Here is a 24,573-nt window from a genome sequence, read left to right as displayed (position 1 = left end):
ACTTTTTAAATTTTTAGTTATGTTAATTTTGGTAATTTTATACACTTTATTAAAAGCTACAGCTACTCTACCAAACACCAAATATATCTAAAAAGCTACAGCTACTAGCTACCAGCTACAGCTACCAGCTTCCAGCCACCAGCTACCAGCTTCCAGCTTTCAGCTACCGGCCACCAGCTACTTTTGCCAAACATACCCATAGTATGAGTTTAGAAAACATGATTTTTTAACAACATTCCTAGATTTTTAACATAATTACACCAATATTTACTAAACTCAGCCATAAAATATTAATTTCCTACTTTTGTTTGATAATAAATCATGGTTGTAAAAATCCCGACTAATCTTCGATTAGTCGCAGAGTAATCACTAGTCCCATTTCACCGAATAATTTTTATCTAACCGACCAATTAATCAGTAGATGGTCAATAGTGGTACAATTCAATCCAAATTGACAAAAAAAATCAGTGGCAGTCTAGTGATTCCAGCCACATCATTGACCAAAACCTGTAAATTCCGATAATTAATCATATCTACTTAAAAATATGGGTCGAGGAAGGTGTTGAAACATGTTTACTAAAAAAAAAAGACACATACAAAAAATGTGTGTATACATATAAAGGGTGGGGTTCGGCTACAGAGTTTATTTTTCCTACAAAGTGTACAAAGTCATAAAACACCACAATTTCAGCCATAAAACACACTTAAGACACATAAATAATAGAATGATGATCACTAAAACACAATATTCAAACCCTAAAAGTCCATAAAAACTTCAAATACACCGTTTAGAACTATGAATATAAAATACAACATGATAATCAACATAAAACACACTAATGTTAGTCATTCGATAATCAAAGCCTTATCATCCAAAACACAACACAAAACCCACAAATATGACGTTTTGGTAATCGTCACTTTGTTATTTGTGGGTTTAAGTGTGTTTTATGGTTGATGTTATGGTGTTTTATGACTTTTTACACTTTGTAGGAAAAATTGACTTTGTAGCCAACTCCCACCCTACATATAAAACTAAATATTACATATAAAATCTCAATCTGATTAATGCTACTAGGGGTGTTCATGAGCCGATCCGATCCGATCCGATCGAGGGTCTGGTTCTCGGATTGAATTATCACCAATCCGATCCGATCGGATCGAATTTGCAAAACCAAGCACAAAAGTGATACTCATGCTGGGATTGAATTTGAATCGAGCGGATCGTTTTCGCTCGGTTTTGCTCGGTTTTTCAAAGCACCGAAATTAAAACATGTGTAGGAAAAAAAAAAACTGAAATCAAGACTATTATAAGGTTGCGTTCAACAAAACCAAATTCTAACTTAATTAAAACATGTCCAACACCTTACTAACAAAAGCAATACATAACTAAAATCATGATTCTAAAAATGTTCTTAACAATATCAAGAAGTACAAAATAAAGTGTGATATGTGATTGTGTAATAGAGAGGACTTTAGCAAGTTATACCAAGGACTTCACCCCCATCATGAGATCGAACAATCAGATTACGAGATTGTTTTAGGAATTAGGAATTTAGGGTTAGATTTTGATGTGTAGCAGCGGCGAGATATGCTGATCAAACATTCAAACAATCAGTTTATGTGATTGCTTTAGAAATTAGGGATTTAGGGTTAGATTTTGGTATTAACTATTAAGTTGGGCTAGTATATTTTTTGGGCTTTTAATCTTTAAAATCTATAATATATATATATGTATATTATTTAATAAAAATAATTCGAGCGAAACCGAGTGATCGACGAGCGAGCGGATCTTTGCTCATCCTTGGGTTGAATTTGAATCGAACCGATCCGAGCGGCTCATTTACAAACTGAACGGGAATCGAACAAGCATTTTTCGAGCGATTGTCGAGCGATCCTCCTCGATCATCGAGCAGTTTGTACAGCCCTAAATGCTACTCATACCCGGCCGACTAGGTCTTTAACGATTCTTGTAGCTAATAGCGGAACTACCAACCAGCTGTATGTTCCCTTGGACTTTCTAGTAAACACCGGGCAAAGGGGTTAACCAAACCAAACGACGACAATTGGGGTGGAAGATGGCGGGGAAGACAGTGGTGCATCCGGCGTTGGAACCTGTGTCGTATCTGATAGGAACCTGGAGAGGTGAAGGAGAAGGGGGTTTCCCCACCATATCTTCCTTCGCTTACGGCGAAGAGCTCATTTTCACTCATCCCGGTAACAAGGTACATCCACACTTTATACTAATTCAATTTCAACACTTGCTAAGACAGACAATACTCAAATAATTAGTCGCCTAAAAAGTTTCAAACTAATAAGGGGAAGTGAGGTGGGGAAGATTCTTGATTGACGGAGTCTTAAATCAAGGGTTATGGGTTTCACAGTGGGGTCAAACAGTGCCACATCATCTTCGATGGTTGTGAGCCCTGTAACTCCAATCATAGCCTAAGTTACTCGCTTGGTTTTAAAAAGCACGAAGCGCACAAAAGCGACCGGTCTAAAGCAAAGCGCAAAAGCGGCTGGATTTTCATACCCGAGGCGCAAGGCGATTATGTAATTTTTGTTATATAAGGGTTTAAAAGAACGGAAACGAGTTCCGAGGCATTTTTCCTTCACCTCACGAGGCGTAAGCCTTGAGGCGAAACAAGGCTGATGAAACACTGGTTAACACTAGGCCGATGCGGTATCAATAAATAAATGTAAAAATTATATATATTATAGAAATAATAATACTAACTAATATCATCATGAGATTCATCAAAAACACACATAAAAAAGACATGTAATGCTTGAAATTGACACAAAAAGAACAAAAACGACTATCAAAATCCCCTGAGGCGCAACCTTTCTTAGCGCCTCAGCCCCTCTGAGGTGCATATACAATAAAAACCCCATGAGGCGCACGCCTCAAGCGTTTTTTAAAACCATGTATCCCATAGGTTTTTAGCATCCCCTATCCATAATATAGCTACAAATAAGGTTTTTATATGATTTTATCTACATGTACAAGCCAAAAAAACTTACTGTACAACATTTAAGGCATAAAAACACACCCGGTACACAAGGCTTGAAAAATCCCCAAAAATGTGCTTTTCTTGTGCTTCCTGTTTTAAGCGCGCCTCACCCTACACAAGGTGGCAGCCTCTGTAGTCTGTGCCTTACGTGCTTTTCAAAACCAATGTTTATTTAAAGTTCGGGTCCTTTCTGCTCTGTTTCCCCTTATCTAGCTGGTTTAGATATCGGTCTGCCAACTCTTGGATCAACTCCACATCAGTTGCTCTAAATCGTGTCAATTTTGAATTTATATGGATGCAATAGTGTTTACATGATTTAGCAAGCTTGCTGTTATTGTAAATATTGGTAACTACTGCTGCCACGTGTCCAATAGTTTGTTATTAGTTAATTTTGTTTAGTTAGTTTAGCTAATTATGTTAGAATGATTAGTTCAGGGATTGATGTATGTATTCGATTGAGTCTGTAAAGTTCATATCAATAATAAAATTCTTCATACTAGTAAAGCTCAGTGAAAATAAGCCTTAATGATTGTTTCCTATATCTGTTCAAGTGTCTATAAACAAATTGTTAACATATTGTTAGCCCATTCTTAGATTCATGAGTAAACTGCCAAAATGATCCCTGAGGGTTGGTCATTTTTGCCACTTTACTAGTCCAAAACTTAAACCTTTTGAATCTGGGTCACTGTGGTTTCAATTTTGTTGCCATTTTCATCCAAAAAGCAAAATCTGGTCAGATTTTTAAGTTAACATCCAGTTTTTTTTTGTCTTTTTTCCTCCCTTTTAATGAAGGGCAAAATGGTCTTTTAACGTTTTATTATAACAAATTAAAAAAATCTAACAATTTTGCCCTTCATTAAAAGGGAGGAAAAAGACAAAAAAAAAATCTGGATGTTAACTGAAAAATTTGATCAGATTTTGCTTTTTGAATGAAAATGGCAACAAAATTGAAACCACAGGGAATCAGATTCAAAAGGTTTGAGTTTTGGACTAAAGTAGCAAAAGTGACCAAACCTCAGGGACCATTTTGGCAGTTTACTCTAGATTCATCTATGGTGTGGATACTGTATTTAGTTACATATTGTATGAACCTTTTAAGTTATGTTGAATTTCCCATTGAATTTGCCTACTAATGAAACAAATCTATGTGTATGAGAGAGAAGCCTGTAATAGCTTACTCTCAGAAGACTTGGAAATTGAGTTCTGGAGAGCCCATGCATGCTGAGAGCGGCTACTGGAGGCCGAAACCCGATGGAACAATTGAGGTTGTCATCGCACAGAGCACTGGTCTCGTTGAACTTCAGGTTATTGAGTTCGCCATCTCATTGCTTTCAGTATTTATCGATTAAGACCTGGAAGTAATTTTTCTTATTGAAAGTTCACCGGTTTTCTATGAGTTTGAATACAACAAAGAAAGTTGGGGATTGAATCACTGTAAAGAGTTTAAGGGGATTAGCTGATAAAGTGGTGAAAGTTGGTTGGTTGTTTGGTTAAATCCAACATAAACCCTAGTTTTACCTTCAGCTTAGGTATGCTTAACTAATGTTGTTTGTTCGTTGCAGAAAGGAACATACGATGCAGAAAAGAAAGTGGTGAAGCTTCAAAGTGAGCTTGTTGGAAATGCTTCAAAGGTAATGATTAACGGTTATTAACTTGTTCCATTGTTAGGCCAATTCTACAAATAAATAAATTTTTGAATATGATTAACCAAACTACATTGTTAAACTGTTAAGATAATTTTCTAAATAAAACAATTTTGAAGGTTCCATGAAAATACATTTAGGTGACTTTCAACCTGTTTCTATTCTAACAGTTATTTAATATTTGACCCGCTAGAGCAAGGTATAACCCAAATTGACCCGTATCATAAATGGGTTGAAATTGGCACTTGTGAGATGGATCACGAAGGTTTGATAGTTTGCTCTGTTTGTTGAATAGGTTAAAGAGATAACTCGAGTTTTTACTCTGGTTGATGAAGAGTTATCTTATGTTGTTGAGATGGCTACCAACCTCACCAATCTTCAACCACACCTGAAAGCTTCTCTTAAGAAGCTCTAATGTTCTTCATTATGATATACAACACGTTTACATGTTTGTACCTTAAAACGTTATTGATTCTGCACATGCAATATGACTTTTTTTGCTGGCCAAATATGACCTGTTTAAACTTAAAAATGGCATCCTAAATGAGTATATTTCTATAACTTGGAATATTGTATTTCAATTTAAGTTGCTTATATTTTAGGTTATCTTTACAGTTATGAAGAGATTTAGCAATTATCATATAATTATGTTGCAAACTACACAAGGTAGAAACACAATTTACGTATCTTTCTCGAGTTTCATCAACAAAGACCAAAATGTACAAGACGGTGTCAACAAATGGAATGCATATTTTGAACTCTTATTCACATATTGGAAAACAAAACAGAAATGAAACCCCAATTATTTCAACTATCAACGGTGATCTGTATCAGCCCATGTTTCCCATACAAATGCACTTGATCTGCAAAATGTTAATCATGTTTTAGCATAACTTATGGTGTGACTGTGTTCAGTGGCGGAACTAGAACATCAACTCAGGGGTATCCCAAAAAAAAAAAAAAATTATCGTGCAATCATACACTATTAGAACAACATGCCACCCAATTGCCCAAATAAATAATCATTCAATTTTGGGCTATTATTTACTTATTTGGGCTTACCTAATGTGTTATTATTTACTTATTTGGGCTTACCAACATCTTATTATTTTGTAAAAAAAAATTTGAGGGGTGTCCTCGTACTTGTTCAGGGGTGTCCTATGTATAAAAATCAAAAAAATAAAAAATTTAACACTACTAGTAAAAATTTGAGCCGTAGCCCGGGCTACGCCCCACATAACTAAAGGTCCGCCCCTGACTGTGTTCTATTTAGGGGTGTCACGGTCCATTTTAGTTGGTTTTGACAAAAAAAAAATAATAATAAATAAATAAATAAACAACGGTTTTGGGAAATGACACACCAAACCATTTTAGTTGGTTTGAACTGTTTTTTTTTTTTTTTTTTTTTTTTTTTTTTTTTTTTTTTTTTTTTTTCTCTCTCTCTCTTTTCAAATTGTGAATATGTATTAAAACATATATAATGATAAAGATGGTTCATGAGTATGGCACATATATACCAAATGGTGTGTTTGGTACTTACCTCAAGATACTCATCTAATCCGTATTTAGAACCTTCCCGGCCTAAACCAGACTGCTTAACACCTCCAAACGGTGCTACCTGTGTATGATCCAAACAAGAAAGAAATCTGAATGATAACTTCCGCGATAAAAATGATAATAATACTAATTCATTAATTAACTTGGGGTCTTCTCAGGAAGAAAAAAAAATAAATAAAAAAAAAATAACTGGATATAGAAAGACCCTCTTCTACCTGTGAAAAAGCCACATGATTATTTACTCCAACAAGACCATATTCAAGAGCTTCAGACACGCGCCATAAACGCGGAATATTGTTTGTGAACAAGTAAGCTGCTAATCCTGCACAGTTTATATAAAAAAAATTGTCTTAATCTAACTAGTTAATAAAAAGATGCAAATGATCAGACACCAAGATATGGATCATATATAAAATAATAAAAACCTGAATCAGTGTCATTAGCAATCTGTATAGCCTCTTCTTCTGTTTTAAACCGTATAACAGGTGTAACAGGTCCAAATATTTCCCGTCTGTAAAAGTATATATTGAAGTGCTAGTCAAATACACATCAAATTACCTACAACATAATATTATAGCCACCTAAATAACACTAAAACCTTACATATAATTGTTTTGAGATTACCTTGCTATGAGCATCTCATTCTTGACATCACTTATAATTGTAGGCTCATAAAAAGTCAACCCTAGGTTATGCCTCTTACCACCCACAACAACTTTTGCTCCCTGTATCAACAGAAATTTTATAACTAAAAAACAACAAATTTTTTTTTTTCTGTTAAAAAAAACCAGCTATCAAAATTCTACAAGATTTTGAAAATGATAATCAAACCTGTGAGATAGCATCTTGCACTAATGAGTCAACCTTCTGTACAGCAGCTTCATTAATAAGTGGTCCCTGCAAAACATTCAATTTATTTTTAGTACCACTTGACTTTTTTAAGCAGTTGACATTTTTTTAGTAACAATATACATGTGTGAACAAAGTGGTTACCTGATCCACACCTTCACTAAAACCATTGCCAACTTTAAGGCTCTGAACAGCATTTGAGTAGGCATTTATAAATTTGTCATATATGCCTACAAAGATGGTAGTTGCCTTATCATGCAAGAAAGATAAAAGTAGACTAAGGGTTCTAGTTTGTTGTTATACCTTCTTGCACAAGTAATCTATTTGTGCATATACATGTTTGCCCACTGTTACGTAATTTCGTTGCCAACTGAAATGGTCACAGAATAATGTGTGTGATATGATCATACATTTATAACGAAAAAAGTAACCCTTTATATGCAAGCTTTTATACGTATAATCAGTGTTTGCAAATATTAAACTTAATTCACTTACGCTCCCTTCTAGTGCCACTTCCAGATCTGCATCATCAAAGACTATGCAAGGTGCATTACCACCTAGTTCAAGAGATACCTGCAACAATCAAAGGTGGTATATATATATATATATATATCATTATATTGTAATAAATATAAGCATTAAGGATTGCAACACGTATTTGAATACAATTACCTTTTTAACAGTCTCGGCTGCACCAGCCATTAATTTCTTTCCGACAGCTGTTGAACCTGTAAATGTGAGCTTTCTTACTTGTGGGCTTTCAAGTAGAGCTTTTCCAATCTTAGGAGCATCTCCCATGACTACATTTAAGACACCCTGTGATTTTAGAATTCATAAATGAAATTAGAGGTTAGTTGATAAATTAGTTAAATAAAATGCAGCAAAATTAACTTTTACATATGGACACATATCATTGATGGATGTTTATAAGACTTACAGGAGGGATTCCAGCTTGAAGGGCCAGCTCAGCTGCTGCTAAGGCGGTCAACGGTGTGAGCTCCGAGGGCTTTATGACTAGAGTGCACCCACAGGCAAGAGCAGGGCCAGCCTGATACAATATTATTACAGTAAAAATCTAATCTTTAAATAGAAATGATTTAGGAGCATGTATACATATCCCTTTTTAGCTAAAGAATTATTGGCCCGTGCGAGATACAACACGAATCAAAAAGACCCTTTAACATGGTTTTAAAAAGTGCACCTTTGCACGGAGCGCGTGGCGATCTGAAAAACGCTCTAAGGCGGCGCTTCATGTACATCTAGGTCAAAACAAGGGTGTGTACAAAGCTCATATGTAAAAACAAGCAAAATTACAAAGGGATTCTAAATGGTTTACTAGATAGAAAAACTGTTAAGCAGAAGAGAAGAAAGAGATACAACTTTTGATTGTACATAAAATTTATTTGGCTGTACACGTTTCACGCTTTTTAAAACCAAACCCATTCATTAGCAAACGGTTCACGATTTTCACGTATAAATTGTTAACTAATGTACCTTCCTAGTAATCATTGCCAAGGGGAAGTTCCATGGAGTGATGGCACCAACCACGCCAACAGGCTGCAAATCAAAGGAATCATGGTTAATGCTATTTCTCATATGCAACAACCATAGTTATTAATAGCGAGCATAGTGCCTGCTATAGCGAATAGCGTAGCGCTCATGTGTCGCTATATAGCTGGTAGCGACAAATAGCGGTAAATAGCGAGATTTTTGTAAAATTTTTAGCTTTTTTATATTTTTTTGGTAAAATATACATACAAATTTTTTCTGAAAATTTCTTCTAGTGTATCGCTAAACATGAAATAGCGCCCGCTATTTGATCGCTATCGCTACGTAGCTGAAGGGGTATGGTCCCAAAACGACCATTACCCGCATCAAACAAACCCCTACCAGTAAGCAAACCGCACCCATGCGGTCACATCCTTCGAACCCATTCGGTTCGAAGATGAATAGCTTGACCCAAGTACGAAAGAAGATGAGCATATCGATGCGGCTGGCACCGCATCATATGGCCATTTTCGTCACGACAAGGGAAGCGAGCAAATAGTCTCCACATACGATGATGCGGCCAACACCGCATCTCGCGTATTTCTTGATCACAAGTAGGAGACGCGGTAACTTCAGACGTTACCGCATGCAGCGATGCGGCTCGCACCGCACCCTGCATATCCAACAAGTGGACTGACACGCCAGGCAAGTGGCTGACACCACGAGGCAAGTGGCGCCGGCGACAGTCCCCTGTCAGAGCTATTAAAGCAATGGGCTGACGTGGCGTAACCCCCACGGCCGGCGAGACTGACACACCTGCAACGGTGCAGCTCGTCGTCAGCCCATCCATCAATCTCCTCCTTCACTCCTCGGCTATAAATACCGACCCCAAACCAGGTTTGAGGTATCTCTTCACAACTCTCTAACTACTACTATTATCTTGCTTTGCTTCTCAAGCAAACTACTGATTCTCACGCCGGAGAGTGGTAACAAGGAGCACCCCCCACCCCATCCTCCTTGTTACGAGTCACGGCTTGTTTCCTTGTGCAGGAGATCATCCACCGGTGACCCAGCCAGCGATCTCCGAGAGGAAGGGATTAACCCTTCTTGACGAGACCAGTGTGTTAACCCTGCCCGGTTAACCATTGTTTCATCAGTAGCGTATAGGTAGTTTGTTGCCATCGTCCGCTATTTGCTATTGACAACTATGGCAACAACCAATTCACATTACATACATTTTTATTTGCTTCTATATATTTTAATTCGATTTTGCACGCACCTGCTTTAGAACAAACAGGCGGCGGTCAGGCATTGGTGATGGAAGTATGTCACCATAAACACGCTTTGCCTCCTCCGCAAAGTACTCAATGTAACTAGCTCCATATACAACCTGCAAAACTTCAGAATCACAAATAAGCATATGTTTTCCAAAAATGAATAATTATATTTGATTCATGTACTTCTCCAATGGCTTCTTTTAGAGGTTTTCCTTGTTCTAGAGTTATAAGTTGTCCAAGCACTTCTTTTTGTTCAATGAGCAAATTATACCTTGAATAAAACAACAGTAATCAAGCATTATATGTTATTAAGAAACAAAATAACATGAATACCGAATTATCGAATTATCAATATTTGATACCATTTATATAGGCGACTGCTCCTGTCTGCAGCAGTAAGCTTGCTCCAGTCTACGTGGCAAATTTGATAGATTAAAATGTTCAAAGATGAAATAAATTTATGACACGATATGAACTGGATTCGCAGGGTTTGGGTTTAGCTAAACGGATTCGAGTTGGTTTCTGGTCGAACTTGCTAAAGTGTTTAGCTAAACACGTTGGGTTTGGATTGACTTAACAGGTTCACGCGTTGACTGTGTAACCTGTTTATTTATTTTTCTATTTTTTTAGAATTGTTTTTATCTCAACTTTATATGTAAAATTTCAAAAATAAGATAGAAATTGACATCAACCGTTATAATTATAAACGTAACTGTTTTGTATGCATTGAGCCATTGAGTATTTTTTTGTGTAGCTGAATATGCAAAAAAATAAAATAAAAATGGGTTCAAACAAGTTATGTTCGTGTCAACTCGTGAATGCATGTGTTTTTCTAGTTTGCGTGTTTGACAGGTGTCACATTTTCGGGATTGTATTGCGTTTGACCTAGATGACGCACATGATCGATCTATTGAGCACCCAAATGACAGATAACATAACATGATGCCTAAATGTGCATTTGAAGGTTTTATCATAGCATGAAAGATGAAATTTATAGATATCACACATAAAACAGCTGGATTTTAAGATCCTTACGGCTAAAAGCATCATAGGCTGAAGAAATTGCATCTTTTGTTTCCCTCTCACCCATGCATGCTACAGAAGCTATAACTTCCCCATTTGCAGGGTTGTAAACCTGCAACAACCAACATCTAATGTAATTCTTGTGTAGTTAAACACTTAAACTTAAACATATCAACCCATCATATTTTGCAACCGAGTTGGAATCAAATTCTTTTGACAATTATAACCAATTAACAAATTCTCAAAAATGATTAGTAGTAGTTTAAATTGCAACAATCAATTTAACATACAAATTGATATATCAGCTTTATGTTACTATTATTTTCAGAGAAACTAGATTTTAATAATCCTAATTTTGACATATTGGCCGGAAACAGTCCTAACTAAGGAAATTTTTTCTGATAGTCCCAACTTTTAACCTATTTTCCCTCGGCCATCTAATACTAACTAAAAGTTAACCCAACATAAGCAGTCCACGTCATCAAAACGTTGCCACATAAGCAATCCACGCCAACAAAACTTTGACTTTTTTTGCCACATAAGCAGTCCGCGTCAGCAAAAACTAACCAGGTTAACTTTTAGTTAGTATAAGATCGATGATGGAAAACGGGTTAAAAGTTAGGGACCGTCACAAAACATTCCTGAGTTGGGAGTGCTGCCGGCCGATATGTGAGATTATTAAAATCCAATTTTCCTTATTTTTATAGCGTAAAAAAACAAGATCTTTTCGGGCAACTTTTCTATCTTTCTCCTGGGACCAAGGTAAGGTTGACCCAATTTCAACCTTCCCATACTCTACTTTCTAAGTGGCATATTACCGGGAATGTTTGTTTGTTTGTTAGTTTAACATGCATGCTAAACGCCCCCAAAGAAATGAGTACGCATTCAATATAAACAGGGACAAATGATTCTATCAACTAGGAAATTCATAAGGATTCTAGATCGATCTTCGAAAATCAGGCTTTATAAGTTCAATACCTCGACGGTCTTCCCATCATACGCGTCGATCCATTTCCCTCCAATAAGACCTTTGGTTTGAAACAATCCAGAACTCTTGAGGCGAGCAACAACATTTTCTGTTTCCATGCTCATCTGAATCACTAAAACGCAAACGCGTGTAATATGATCATGAATTAGTTTCACAAAACAAAATCAATAGAAACAAACTCTAACAAGTTCATAACAACAATGGCAATGGACCTTGCTTGCAGAGTAACAAGTGTGAATAAACAACTGTGATGGATTTAAGGTGCAAACATGGTTATTATAATGGTGTTAGCCTGCAACAAAATTATAATTAAATCATTGGTTGGTAAGTTGGTTTCCCAATTATTGGGCAGGTGCATTGTTGACAAGAAAAAAAAACAAAAAAACACTATAATTTTAAAAGAATGCATATGCGGACAAATAACATTGAGGGAATCGGTCAGACTATGCTCTTTTTATTACCTATCTATTCTTTTTTGATAAATAAAAAAACACTTATCAAATCAATATATATAATTGAAAGTGTTTGTTAATAAATAAAAAACTAGTTAATCTTTTTTAAATAACGTGTTTCTTGATATGATATTTTATAATCATGTTTTAGATAATGGTTACGATGGGCAATTTCCAATTTTATACAGGGTCGTTCCTACGTTTTTGGAGGCCCTAAGCGAACAACAAAGTCGATGCCCTTTGAATTGGTATAAAGAAAACATCGATTCTGAGAGTTGTTACCTAGGTTTTTATGTGAGTTGTACTCATATAATTTAGCCCCTAATTGGTATAAAGAAAACATCGGGGCCCTGACTGACATTACAGTTCACGAGGTAAATGAAGGTAGGCGTCATCAACGGTCCAATTTTAGGCCGAACCTACATTTTATTTGAAAAAATCAAATACGTTAAATTTAAACGAGTGAAAGGTGTATGTTGTTTATAGTATGCAAATATTCATGTGACGACGTGAATAGCGAAGCTGTGACGGCCTACGGGTTTACTAAGATATATAATATGGAATTTAAAATCCATATGTAAAATTAATTTCTTTTAATTTACTAAAGTTGTTATATTGCATAAGTATAGTAACCATATTCTAAACTGTTATAGAAACTATGTAAAGGTTTTTTTTCTTTTAGCTATATATCCAAGTTTGCACATATAGCAGTTTGCACATATGATGAAAAAAAAAACCAAAATAGAAGGATCGAACGTTTGACCTCAACTTTAGAAGTAAAAGAATTTACCATGTTGTGCTGCTATTTTGTTAACATTGAATGGCATGTAAATATTAGATAAACAATAATTATAATCTTTTAAATATTAGAGACCCTATATTTTGGAGGCCCTAGGCCCAAGCCTAGTTTGAATAGCCCATAGGGCCGGCCCTGATTTTATATATCCTTTTATAAAGTCCAATAACTGTATGACTCAAATCAAAATCAAAATTGCATATTTCCGCTCTTTTATTGAATTGAAAGAAAGCCAATTTAACAATTTTGATTTATTTTATTCAAGATATATCATAGAATAACTATCAACCCTTAGGGTCTGTTTGGTATGGGGTAATGGAATAGATGAGAGAATGGAATGGACGAGGTAATGGAATGGACAATGGAATGAAATGGATCATTCCATTCCATTGTGATGTTTGGTTACTCGTATGTGAATAGAATGAATCATTATTTTATACTATTTGATAAACAAAAAAAGATGAAGTAACGAAACACAACTGTATTAAAAACGACAAAAATATAATTGTCTCAATAATAATAATAATAATAATAATAATAATAATAATAACAATAATAATAATAATAATGATGATGATAAAAAATAATAACAGATTTTTGATATATATTAATATTAGTATGAATATAAATAAAAGTATAAGTATAAATAATAATAATAATAATAATAATAATAATAACATATTTCTTTCCATTCCTTGAAAGAATGAAAGAAAAACACCTATATACCAAGGAATGGAAATTATTATATTTGGAAGGAGTTACATTCCTTTGGAATGCTCCATTCCATTACCACATCATAACCAAACATGTTTCTTTTCATTCCATCAGAATGATCCATTCCATTCCACCTACTATTCCTTCATACCAAACGCTACCTTAGTTTTAAGGGTATACCACTAGAAGACAAAAAAAAGCAGGACTGACTGGCTGAGCAAACGGTTCGGACCGGCCTATTCCTCTGGGACCGCGAGAGGAGGGATCTTTTAAGAACATTTTTTAATATGAGAAGAGAAACAAGTAATCTCTACAGAAGAATGAATGATAATAAGATTAGTAGTTACATATGATGGTGACAATTTTGTAAAGGGTGCTACTTTCTATACCCCCTAATTACTTTTTATACCCTCCTCCTCTCACATACTTACAGGGGGACCCGTGTGGGACCGGCAGTTTTCCTCTCACAAGGGGGGTATAATCAGGAGGGGGGGGGTGTTTAGAATCAGCCTTTTGTAAATAATGTAATTATCTTAACTTTATTTTTAATATCAAAAGGGCATTTTGGAGATCTTGGTGTAAGGGTTTTAAAACTAACCATTAATTATTTCTCTTAAATTTATTAGTTAAAAACATTTAATGTTACACATGTCTAAATTTATCCTATACATATCAAATTTTATCCTACACGTCACGTCACGTGATTGGTGATATATGATTACAATTCAAAATAACTTTTTGATTTGTTAATGTAATTGATGAAAATTTTTTAGTCTTTTTATATGGTTACAACAAATTATTTTTATTTGAATTCAAAATTTTGTACATAAAAATAAATAAAATGATTATTATTTAACTGAATGCTTAAAATGTGAAGTTGACTCAATTAATTTACTTGTTTAAGTTACTTTTATACCCTTGTAATATAACTAAGTAAGAATATATGATGCAGAAAGAAAGTGATGAAACTTTAAAGTGAACTTGTTGGAAATGCTTCAAAGGTACATTATCTACAGTTCTTTATCACTGTAGTAATAACTTGTTAGTGGGTTGTTCCCTTGATAGGCTAATTGTAAATTAAAATTTTAAATATGATTAATAAAACTATATTGTTTCACTGATAAGCTAATTTTCGAAATTAAATAAATTTGGAGGTTTGATATCAGACCCATTAGAGCAAAGCATAACCCAAATCGGCACGTATCATAGACGGGTCAAATTTACTAATCATTATGTTATTGGTTATTAAAAGATGTATTTTTTTTAATCTTGTTTGAGACATGTAGTAACAAATTACAAATCGAATACATATTTATATAAGAATATGGAGCCTTTGAACTCTTATTCACATATTGGAAAATATAACAGAAATAAAACCCAAATTACTTCAACTATCAACATGAGTCCCCAGGTCAGACGATGGAGACCCTCGAGATCCGTATCAGCCCATGTTTCCCATACAAATGCACTTGATCTGCAAAACATTGATCATGTGTTAGCATAACTTATAATGTGTTCTATCTAGGGGTGTTCATGGTTCTGCTCTGCCGGTTTGAACGAAATTCTGACCCGGACAACAAACCAAATCAGCCGGTTGGCTTTTTGAGTGATTTTTTTGCCTTTTAAAAAAAATTAATTTGTATTAAAAATTTTAATATGATAAAGATGGTTCATGAATACAGTACATATGCATAACTCCATATTCTAAAACTGAAAAAAGATAAAATAAAAAGGTTTAAAAGCCGGTTCCTAGCTTCAAACTGTTAGCTAGGTTGTTATACCGGCAAACTGCCAAAACCGATCCATGAATGGATCATACTTGGGTGGTCCGGTTGGTTTCAATGGTTTATGAACACCCCTGTATTATTTGTGAAAAATTTCTTTCTGAAGTAACAAAATACGGTGTGTTTGGTACTTACTTCAAGAAAATCATCTAATCCGTATTTAGAACCTTCCCGTCCTAGACCAGACTGCTTAAAACCTCCAAATGGTGCTACCTGTGTATGATCCAAACAAGCAAACAATACCAATATTAATAATAATTAATTTAGGATCCTATCAGAAACCATTGAATATAGAAAGACTCTTTTACCTCATAAGCATGCAGTCCCTCATTTACTCCAACAATACCATATTCAAGAGCTTCAGATACGCGCCATGAACGCTGAATATTGTTTGTGAACAAGTAAGCAGCTAATCCTGCACGGTTTGTATCAAATATATATGTCTTAATTATAACTAATTAACAAAAAGATGCAAATGATTAGAAATCAATATATGGATCATATATATAAAAACCTGCATCAGTGTCATTAGCAATCTGTATAGCCTCTTCTTCTGTTTTAAACCGTATAACAGGTGCAACTGGTCCAAATATTTCCTGCCTGTAATTGTAAACCAAAAAAACTATACTGTAACAATCCGTATATCTATATAAAACAGGTGTGTACCTAGTTAATAACAGTAAAACCATAAAAGTTTACCTTGCTATGAGCATCTCATTCTTGACATCACTTATAATTGTCGGCTCATAAAAAGTCAACCCTAGGCTATGCCTCTTACCCCCCACAACCACTTTTGCTCCCTGAAAGCTTCTCTTAAGAAGCTCTAATGTTCTTCATTATGATATACAACACGTTTACATGTTTGTACCTTAAAACGTTATTGATTCTGCACATGCAATATGACTTTTTTTGCTGGCCAAATATGACCTGTTTAAACTTAAAAATGGCATCCTAAATGAGTATATTTCTATAACTTGGAATATTGTATTTCAATTTAAGTTGCTTATATTTTAGGTTATCTTTACAGTTATGAAGAGATTTAGCAATTATCATATAATTATGTTGCAAACTACACAAGGTAGAAACACAATTTACGTATCTTTCTCGAGTTTCATCAACAAAGACCAAAATGTACAAGACGGTGTCAACAAATGGAATGCATATTTTGAACTCTTATTCACATATTGGAAAACAAAACAGAAATGAAACCCCAATTATTTCAACTATCAACGGTGATCTGTATCAGCCCATGTTTCCCATACAAATGCACTTGATCTGCAAAATGTTAATCATGTTTTAGCATAACTTATGGTGTGACTGTGTTCAGTGGCGGAACTAGAACATCAACTCAGGGGTATCCCAAAAAAAAAAAAAAATTATCGTGCAATCATACACTATTAGAACAACATGCCACCCAATTGCCCAAATAAATAATCATTCAATTTTGGGCTATTATTTACTTATTTGGGCTTACCTAATGTGTTATTATTTACTTATTTGGGCTTACCAACATCTTATTATTTTGTAAAAAAAAATTTGAGGGGTGTCCTCGTACTTGTTCAGGGGTGTCCTATGTATAAAAATCAAAAAAATAAAAAATTTAACACTACTAGTAAAAATTTGAGCCGTAGCCCGGGCTACGCCCCACATAACTAAAGGTCCGCCCCTGACTGTGTTCTATTTAGGGGTGTCACGGTCCATTTTAGTTGGTTTTGACAAAAAAAAAAATAATAATAAATAAATAAATAAACAACGGTTTTGGGAAATGACACACCAAACCATTTTAGTTGGTTTGAACTGTTTTTTTTTTTTTTTTTTTTTTTTTTTTTTTTTTTTTTCTCTCTCTCTCTCTTTTCAAATTGTGAATATGTATTAAAACATATATAATGATAAAGATGGTTCATGAGTATGGCACATATATACCAAATGGTGTGTTTGGTACTTACCTCAAGATACTCATCTAATCCGTATTTAGAACCTTCCCGGCCTAAACCAGACTGCTTAACACCTCCAAACGGTGCTACCTGTGTATGATCCAAACAAGAAAGAAATCTGAATGATAACTTCCGCGATAAAAATGATAATAATACTAATTCATTAATTAACTTGGGGTCTTCTCAGGAAGAAAAAAAAATAAATAAAAAAAAAATAACTGGATATAGAAAGACCCTCTTCTACCTGTGAAAAAGCCACATGATTATTTACTCCAACAAGACCATATTCAAGAGCTTCAGACACGCGCCATAAACGCGGAATATTGTTTGTGAACAAGTAAGCTGCTAATCCTGCACAGTTTATATAAAAAAAATTGTCTTAATCTAACTAGTTAATAAAAAGATGCAAATGATCAGACACCAAGATATGGATCATATATAAAATAATAAAAACCTGAATCAGTGTCATTAGCAATCTGTATAGCCTCTTCTTCTGTTTTAAACCGTATAACAGGTGTAACAGGTCCAAATATTTCCCGTCTGTAAAAGTATATATTGAAGTGCTAGTCAAATACACATCAAATTACCTACAACATAATATTATAGCCACCTAAATAACACTAAAACCTTACATATAATTGTTTTGAGATTACCTTGCTATGAGCATCTCATTCTTGACATCACTTATAATTGTAGGCTCATAAAAAGTCAACCCTAGGTTATGCCTCTTACCACCCACAACAACTTTTGCTCCCTGTATCAACAGAAATTTTATAACTAAAAAACAACAAATTTTTTTTTTTCTGTTAAAAAAAACCAGCTATCAAAATTCTACAAGATTTTGAAAATGATAATCAAACCTGTGAGATAGCATCTTGCACTAATGAGTCAACCTTCTGTACAGCAGCTTCATTAATAAGTGGTCCCTGCAAAACATTCAATTTATTTTTAGTACCACTTGACTTTTTTAAGCAGTTGACATTTTTTTAGTAACAATATACATGTGTGAACAAAGTGGTTACCTGATCCACACCTTCACTAAAACCATTGCCAACTTTAAGGCTCTGAACAGCATTTGAGTAGGCATTTATAAATTTGTCATATATGCCTACAAAGATGGTAGTTGCCTTATCATGCAAGAAAGATAAAAGTAGACTAAGGGTTCTAGTTTGTTGTTATACCTTCTTGCACAAGTAATCTATTTGTGCATATACATGTTTGCCCACTGTTACGTAATTTCGTTGCCAACTGAAATGGTCACAGAATAATGTGTGTGATATGATCATACATTTATAACGAAAAAAGTAACCCTTTATATGCAAGCTTTTATACGTATAATCAGTGTTTGCAAATATTAAACTTAATTCACTTACGCTCCCTTCTAGTGCCACTTCCAGATCTGCATCATCAAAGACTATGCAAGGTGCATTACCACCTAGTTCAAGAGATACCTGCAACAATCAAAGGTGGTATATATATATATATATATATCATTATATTGTAATAAATATAAGCATTAAGGATTGCAACACGTATTTGAATACAATTACCTTTTTAACAGTCTCGGCTGCACCAGCCATTAATTTCTTTCCGACAGCTGTTGAACCTGTAAATGTGAGCTTTCTTACTTGTGGGCTTTCAAGTAGAGCTTTTCCAATCTTAGGAGCATCTCCCATGACTACATTTAAGACACCCTGTGATTTTAGAATTCATAAATGAAATTAGAGGTTAGTTGATAAATTAGTTAAATAAAATGCAGCAAAATTAACTTTTACATATGGACACATATCATTGATGGATGTTTATAAGACTTACAGGAGGGATTCCAGCTTGAAGGGCCAGCTCAGCTGCTGCTAAGGCGGTCAACGGTGTGAGCTCCGAGGGCTTTATGACTAGAGTGCACCCACAGGCAAGAGCAGGGCCAGCCTGATACAATATTATTACAGTAAAAATCTAATCTTTAAATAGAAATGATTTAGGAGCATGTATACATATCCCTTTTTAGCTAAAGAATTATTGGCCCGTGCGAGATACAACACGAATCAAAAAGACCCTTTAACATGGTTTTAAAAAGTGCACCTTTGCACGGAGCGCGTGGCGATCTGAAAAACGCTCTAAGGCGGCGCTTCATGTACATCTAGGTCAAAACAAGGGTGTGTACAAAGCTCATATGTAAAAACAAGCAAAATTACAAAGGGATTCTAAATGGTTTACTAGATAGAAAAACTGTTAAGCAGAAGAGAAGAAAGAGATACAACTTTTGATTGTACATAAAATTTATTTGGCTGTACACGTTTCACGCTTTTTAAAACCAAACCCATTCATTAGCAAACGGTTCACGATTTTCACGTATAAATTGTTAACTAATGTACCTTCCTAGTAATCATTGCCAAGGGGAAGTTCCATGGAGTGATGGCACCAACCACGCCAACAGGCTGCAAATCAAAGGAATCATGGTTAATGCTATTTCTCATATGCAACAACCATAGTTATTAATAGCGAGCATAGTGCCTGCTATAGCGAATAGCGTAGCGCTCATGTGTCGCTATATAGCTGGTAGCGACAAATAGCGGTAAATAGCGAGATTTTTGTAAAATTTTTAGCTTTTTTATATTTTTTTTGGTAAAATATACATACAAATTTTTTCTGAAAATTTCTTCTAGTGTATCGCTAAACATGAAATAGCGCCCGCTATTTGATCGCTATCGCTACGTAGCTGAAGGGGTATGGTCCCAAAACGACCATTACCCGCATCAAACAAACCCCTACCAGTAAGCAAACCGCACCCATGCGGTCACATCCTTCGAACCCATTCGGTTCGAAGATGAATAGCTTGACCCAAGTACGAAAGAAGATGAGCATATCGATGCGGCTGGCACCGCATCATATGGCCATTTTCGTCACGACAAGGGAAGCGAGCAAATAGTCTCCACATACGATGATGCGGCCAACACCGCATCTCGCGTATTTCTTGATCACAAGTAGGAGACGCGGTAACTTCAGACGTTACCGCATGCAGCGATGCGGCTCGCACCGCACCCTGCATATCCAACAAGTGGACTGACACGCCAGGCAAGTGGCTGACACCACGAGGCAAGTGGCGCCGGCGACAGTCCCCTGTCAGAGCTATTAAAGCAATGGGCTGACGTGGCGTAACCCCCACGGCCGGCGAGACTGACACACCTGCAACGGTGCAGCTCGTCGTCAGCCCATCCATCAATCTCCTCCTTCACTCCTCGGCTATAAATACCGACCCCAAACCAGGTTTGAGGTATCTCTTCACAACTCTCTAACTACTACTATTATCTTGCTTTGCTTCTCAAGCAAACTACTGATTCTCACGCCGGAGAGTGGTAACAAGGAGCACCCCCCACCCCATCCTCCTTGTTACGAGTCACGGCTTGTTTCCTTGTGCAGGAGATCATCCACCGGTGACCCAGCCAGCGATCTCCGAGAGGAAGGGATTAACCCTTCTTGACGAGACCAGTGTGTTAACCCTGCCCGGTTAACCATTGTTTCATCAGTAGCGTATAGGTAGTTTGTTGCCATCGTCCGCTATTTGCTATTGACAACTATGGCAACAACCAATTCACATTACATACATTTTTATTTGCTTCTATATATTTTAATTCGATTTTGCACGCACCTGCTTTAGAACAAACAGGCGGCGGTCAGGCATTGGTGATGGAAGTATGTCACCATAAACACGCTTTGCCTCCTCCGCAAAGTACTCAATGTAACTAGCTCCATATACAACCTGCAAAACTTCAGAATCACAAATAAGCATATGTTTTCCAAAAATGAATAATTATATTTGATTCATGTACTTCTCCAATGGCTTCTTTTAGAGGTTTTCCTTGTTCTAGAGTTATAAGTTGTCCAAGCACTTCTTTTTGTTCAATGAGCAAATTATACCTTGAATAAAACAACAGTAATCAAGCATTATATGTTATTAAGAAACAAAATAACATGAATACCGAATTATCGAATTATCAATATTTGATACCATTTATATAGGCGACTGCTCCTGTCTGCAGCAGTAAGCTTGCTCCAGTCTACGTGGCAAATTTGATAGATTAAAATGTTCAAAGATGAAATAAATTTATGACACGATATGAACTGGATTCGCAGGGTTTGGGTTTAGCTAAACGGATTCGAGTTGGTTTCTGGTCGAACTTGCTAAAGTGTTTAGCTAAACACGTTGGGTTTGGATTGACTTAACAGGTTCACGCGTTGACTGTGTAACCTGTTTATTTATTTTTCTATTTTTTTAGAATTGTTTTTATCTCAACTTTATATGTAAAATTTCAAAAATAAGATAGAAATTGACATCAACCGTTATAATTATAAACGTAACTGTTTTGTATGCATTGAGCCATTGAGTATTTTTTTGTGTAGCTGAATATGCAAAAAAATAAAATAAAAATGGGTTCAAACAAGTTATGTTCGTGTCAACTCGTGAATGCATGTGTTTTTCTAGTTTGCGTGTTTGACAGGTGTCACATTTTCGGGATTGTATTGCGTTTGACCTAGATGACGCACATGATCGATCTATTGAGCACCCAAATGACAGATAACATAACATGATGCCTAAATGTGCATTTGAAGGTTTTATCATAGCATGAAAGATGAAATTTATAGATATCACACATAAAACAGCTGGATTTTAAGATCCTTACGGCTAAAAGCATCATAGGCTGAAGAAATTGCATCTTTTGTTTCCCTCTCACCCATGCATGCTACAGAAGCTATAACTTCCCCATTTGCAGGGTTGTAAACCTGCAACAACCAACATCTAATGTAATTCTTGTGTAGTTAAACACTTAAACTTAAACATATCAACCCATCATATTTTGCAACCGAGTTGGAATCAAATTCTTTTGACAATTATAACCAATTAACAAATTCTCAAAAATGATTAGTAGTAGTTTAAATTGCAACAATCAATTTAACATACAAATTGATATATCAGCTTTATGTTACTATTATTTTCAGAGAAACTAGATTTTAATAATCCTAATTTTGACATATTGGCCGGAAACAGTCCTAACTAAGGAAATTTTTTCTGATAGTCCCAACTTTTAACCTATTTTCCCTCGGCCATCTAATACTAACTAAAAGTTAACCCAACATAAGCAGTCCACGTCATCAAAACGTTGCCACATAAGCAATCCACGCCAACAAAACTTTGACTTTTTTTGCCACATAAGCAGTCCGCGTCAGCAAAAACTAACCAGGTTAACTTTTAGTTAGTATAAGATCGATGATGGAAAACGGGTTAAAAGTTAGGGACCGTCACAAAACATTCCTGAGTTGGGAGTGCTGCCGGCCGATATGTGAGATTATTAAAATCCAATTTTCCTTATTTTTATAGCGTAAAAAAACAAGATCTTTTCGGGCAACTTTTCTATCTTTCTCCTGGGACCAAGGTAAGGTTGACCCAATTTCAACCTTCCCATACTCTACTTTCTAAGTGGCATATTACCGGGAATGTTTGTTTGTTTGTTAGTTTAACATGCATGCTAAACGCCCCCAAAGAAATGAGTACGCATTCAATATAAACAGGGACAAATGATTCTATCAACTAGGAAATTCATAAGGATTCTAGATCGATCTTCGAAAATCAGGCTTTATAAGTTCAATACCTCGACGGTCTTCCCATCATACGCGTCGATCCATTTCCCTCCAATAAGACCTTTGGTTTGAAACAATCCAGAACTCTTGAGGCGAGCAACAACATTTTCTGTTTCCATGCTCATCTGAATCACTAAAACGCAAACGCGTGTAATATGATCATGAATTAGTTTCACAAAACAAAATCAATAGAAACAAACTCTAACAAGTTCATAACAACAATGGCAATGGACCTTGCTTGCAGAGTAACAAGTGTGAATAAACAACTGTGATGGATTTAAGGTGCAAACATGGTTATTATAATGGTGTTAGCCTGCAACAAAATTATAATTAAATCATTGGTTGGTAAGTTGGTTTCCCAATTATTGGGCAGGTGCATTGTTGACAAGAAAAAAAAACAAAAAAACACTATAATTTTAAAAGAATGCATATGCGGACAAATAACATTGAGGGAATCGGTCAGACTATGCTCTTTTTATTACCTATCTATTCTTTTTTGATAAATAAAAAAACACTTATCAAATCAATATATATAATTGAAAGTGTTTGTTAATAAATAAAAAACTAGTTAATCTTTTTTAAATAACGTGTTTCTTGATATGATATTTTATAATCATGTTTTAGATAATGGTTACGATGGGCAATTTCCAATTTTATACAGGGTCGTTCCTACGTTTTTGGAGGCCCTAAGCGAACAACAAAGTCGATGCCCTTTGAATTGGTATAAAGAAAACATCGATTCTGAGAGTTGTTACCTAGGTTTTTATGTGAGTTGTACTCATATAATTTAGCCCCTAATTGGTATAAAGAAAACATCGGGGCCCTGACTGACATTACAGTTCACGAGGTAAATGAAGGTAGGCGTCATCAACGGTCCAATTTTAGGCCGAACCTACATTTTATTTGAAAAAATCAAATACGTTAAATTTAAACGAGTGAAAGGTGTATGTTGTTTATAGTATGCAAATATTCATGTGACGACGTGAATAGCGAAGCTGTGACGGCCTACGGGTTTACTAAGATATATAATATGGAATTTAAAATCCATATGTAAAATTAATTTCTTTTAATTTACTAAAGTTGTTATATTGCATAAGTATAGTAACCATATTCTAAACTGTTATAGAAACTATGTAAAGGTTTTTTTTCTTTTAGCTATATATCCAAGTTTGCACATATAGCAGTTTGCACATATGATGAAAAAAAAAACCAAAATAGAAGGATCGAACGTTTGACCTCAACTTTAGAAGTAAAAGAATTTACCATGTTGTGCTGCTATTTTGTTAACATTGAATGGCATGTAAATATTAGATAAACAATAATTATAATCTTTTAAATATTAGAGACCCTATATTTTGGAGGCCCTAGGCCCAAGCCTAGTTTGAATAGCCCATAGGGCCGGCCCTGATTTTATATATCC

General features: G+C 35.2%; 3 protein-coding genes across 9 annotated transcripts; 1 reads left to right on the top strand and 2 right to left on the bottom strand.

Moving 5' to 3' along the window:
- The first annotated feature begins 1,877 nt into the window (after nt 1-1,877).
- LOC110890183 (UPF0678 fatty acid-binding protein-like protein At1g79260) lies at nt 1,878-16,534 on the top strand. Of its 2 annotated transcripts, XM_022137763.2 has the most exons (5): nt 1,879-2,225; nt 4,178-4,318; nt 4,577-4,645; nt 4,953-5,088; nt 16,429-16,534. In XM_022137763.2, the coding sequence occupies exons 1-4, from the start codon at nt 2,079-2,081 to the stop codon at nt 5,070-5,072; spliced, it is 477 nt and encodes a 158-aa protein (XP_021993455.1). In that variant the 5' UTR covers nt 1,879-2,078; the 3' UTR covers nt 5,073-5,088; nt 16,429-16,534. The 2 variants fall into 2 exon arrangements, with proteins under 2 accessions (XP_021993454.1, XP_021993455.1); XM_022137762.2 differs by lacking the exon at nt 16,429-16,534 and having other exon boundaries at nt 1,878-2,225; nt 4,953-5,238.
- LOC110890182 (succinate-semialdehyde dehydrogenase, mitochondrial) lies at nt 5,342-12,066 on the bottom strand. Of its 2 annotated transcripts, XM_022137759.2 has the most exons (18): nt 12,052-12,066; nt 11,830-11,943; nt 10,864-10,963; nt 10,191-10,239; nt 10,012-10,099; nt 9,831-9,941; nt 8,558-8,620; nt 8,001-8,111; nt 7,736-7,879; nt 7,559-7,636; nt 7,367-7,433; nt 7,208-7,293; nt 7,046-7,111; nt 6,839-6,939; nt 6,640-6,725; nt 6,430-6,536; nt 6,198-6,275; nt 5,342-5,520 (listed from the first exon to the last, which is right to left on the bottom strand). In XM_022137759.2, the coding sequence occupies exons 2-18, from the start codon at nt 11,941-11,943 to the stop codon at nt 5,488-5,490; spliced, it is 1,482 nt and encodes a 493-aa protein (XP_021993451.1). In that variant the 5' UTR covers nt 12,052-12,066; the 3' UTR covers nt 5,342-5,487. The 2 variants fall into 2 exon arrangements, with proteins under 2 accessions (XP_021993451.1, XP_021993453.1); XM_022137761.2 differs by lacking the exons at nt 8,558-8,620; nt 12,052-12,066 and having other exon boundaries at nt 11,830-11,978.
- Nucleotides 15,040-23,522, bottom strand: LOC110890181 (succinate-semialdehyde dehydrogenase, mitochondrial). 5 transcript variants are annotated; one of them, XM_035979755.1, is made up of 18 exons: nt 23,387-23,522; nt 23,165-23,278; nt 22,199-22,298; nt 21,526-21,574; nt 21,347-21,434; nt 21,166-21,276; nt 19,892-19,954; nt 19,335-19,445; nt 19,070-19,213; nt 18,893-18,970; nt 18,701-18,767; nt 18,542-18,627; nt 18,380-18,445; nt 18,173-18,273; nt 17,974-18,059; nt 17,764-17,870; nt 17,532-17,609; nt 16,624-16,860 (listed from the first exon to the last, which is right to left on the bottom strand). In XM_035979755.1, exons 2-18 carry the CDS (start codon nt 23,276-23,278, stop codon nt 16,828-16,830), a joined length of 1,482 nt encoding a protein of 493 aa, XP_035835648.1. In that variant the 5' UTR covers nt 23,387-23,522; the 3' UTR covers nt 16,624-16,827. The 5 variants fall into 5 exon arrangements, with proteins under 5 accessions (XP_021993450.1, XP_021993449.1, XP_035835648.1 ...); XM_022137758.2 differs by lacking the exons at nt 16,624-16,860; nt 17,532-17,609; nt 17,764-17,870; ... (1 more) ...; nt 18,173-18,273; nt 23,387-23,522 and adding exons at nt 15,040-15,275; nt 15,721-15,798; nt 15,894-16,000; nt 16,100-16,185; nt 16,285-16,385 and having other exon boundaries at nt 23,165-23,364; XM_022137757.2 differs by lacking the exons at nt 16,624-16,860; nt 23,387-23,522 and adding an exon at nt 15,040-15,275 and having other exon boundaries at nt 23,165-23,360.
- Between the last annotated feature and the right edge of the window lie 1,051 nt (nt 23,523-24,573).

Source organism: Helianthus annuus, chromosome 11, assembly GCF_002127325.2.
Source record: "Helianthus annuus cultivar XRQ/B chromosome 11, HanXRQr2.0-SUNRISE, whole genome shotgun sequence".
Taxonomy (NCBI): domain Eukaryota; kingdom Viridiplantae; phylum Streptophyta; class Magnoliopsida; order Asterales; family Asteraceae; genus Helianthus; species Helianthus annuus.
The sequence above is the reverse complement of the archived record's forward strand: the minus strand, read 5'-3'. Positions and strand labels throughout refer to the sequence as shown.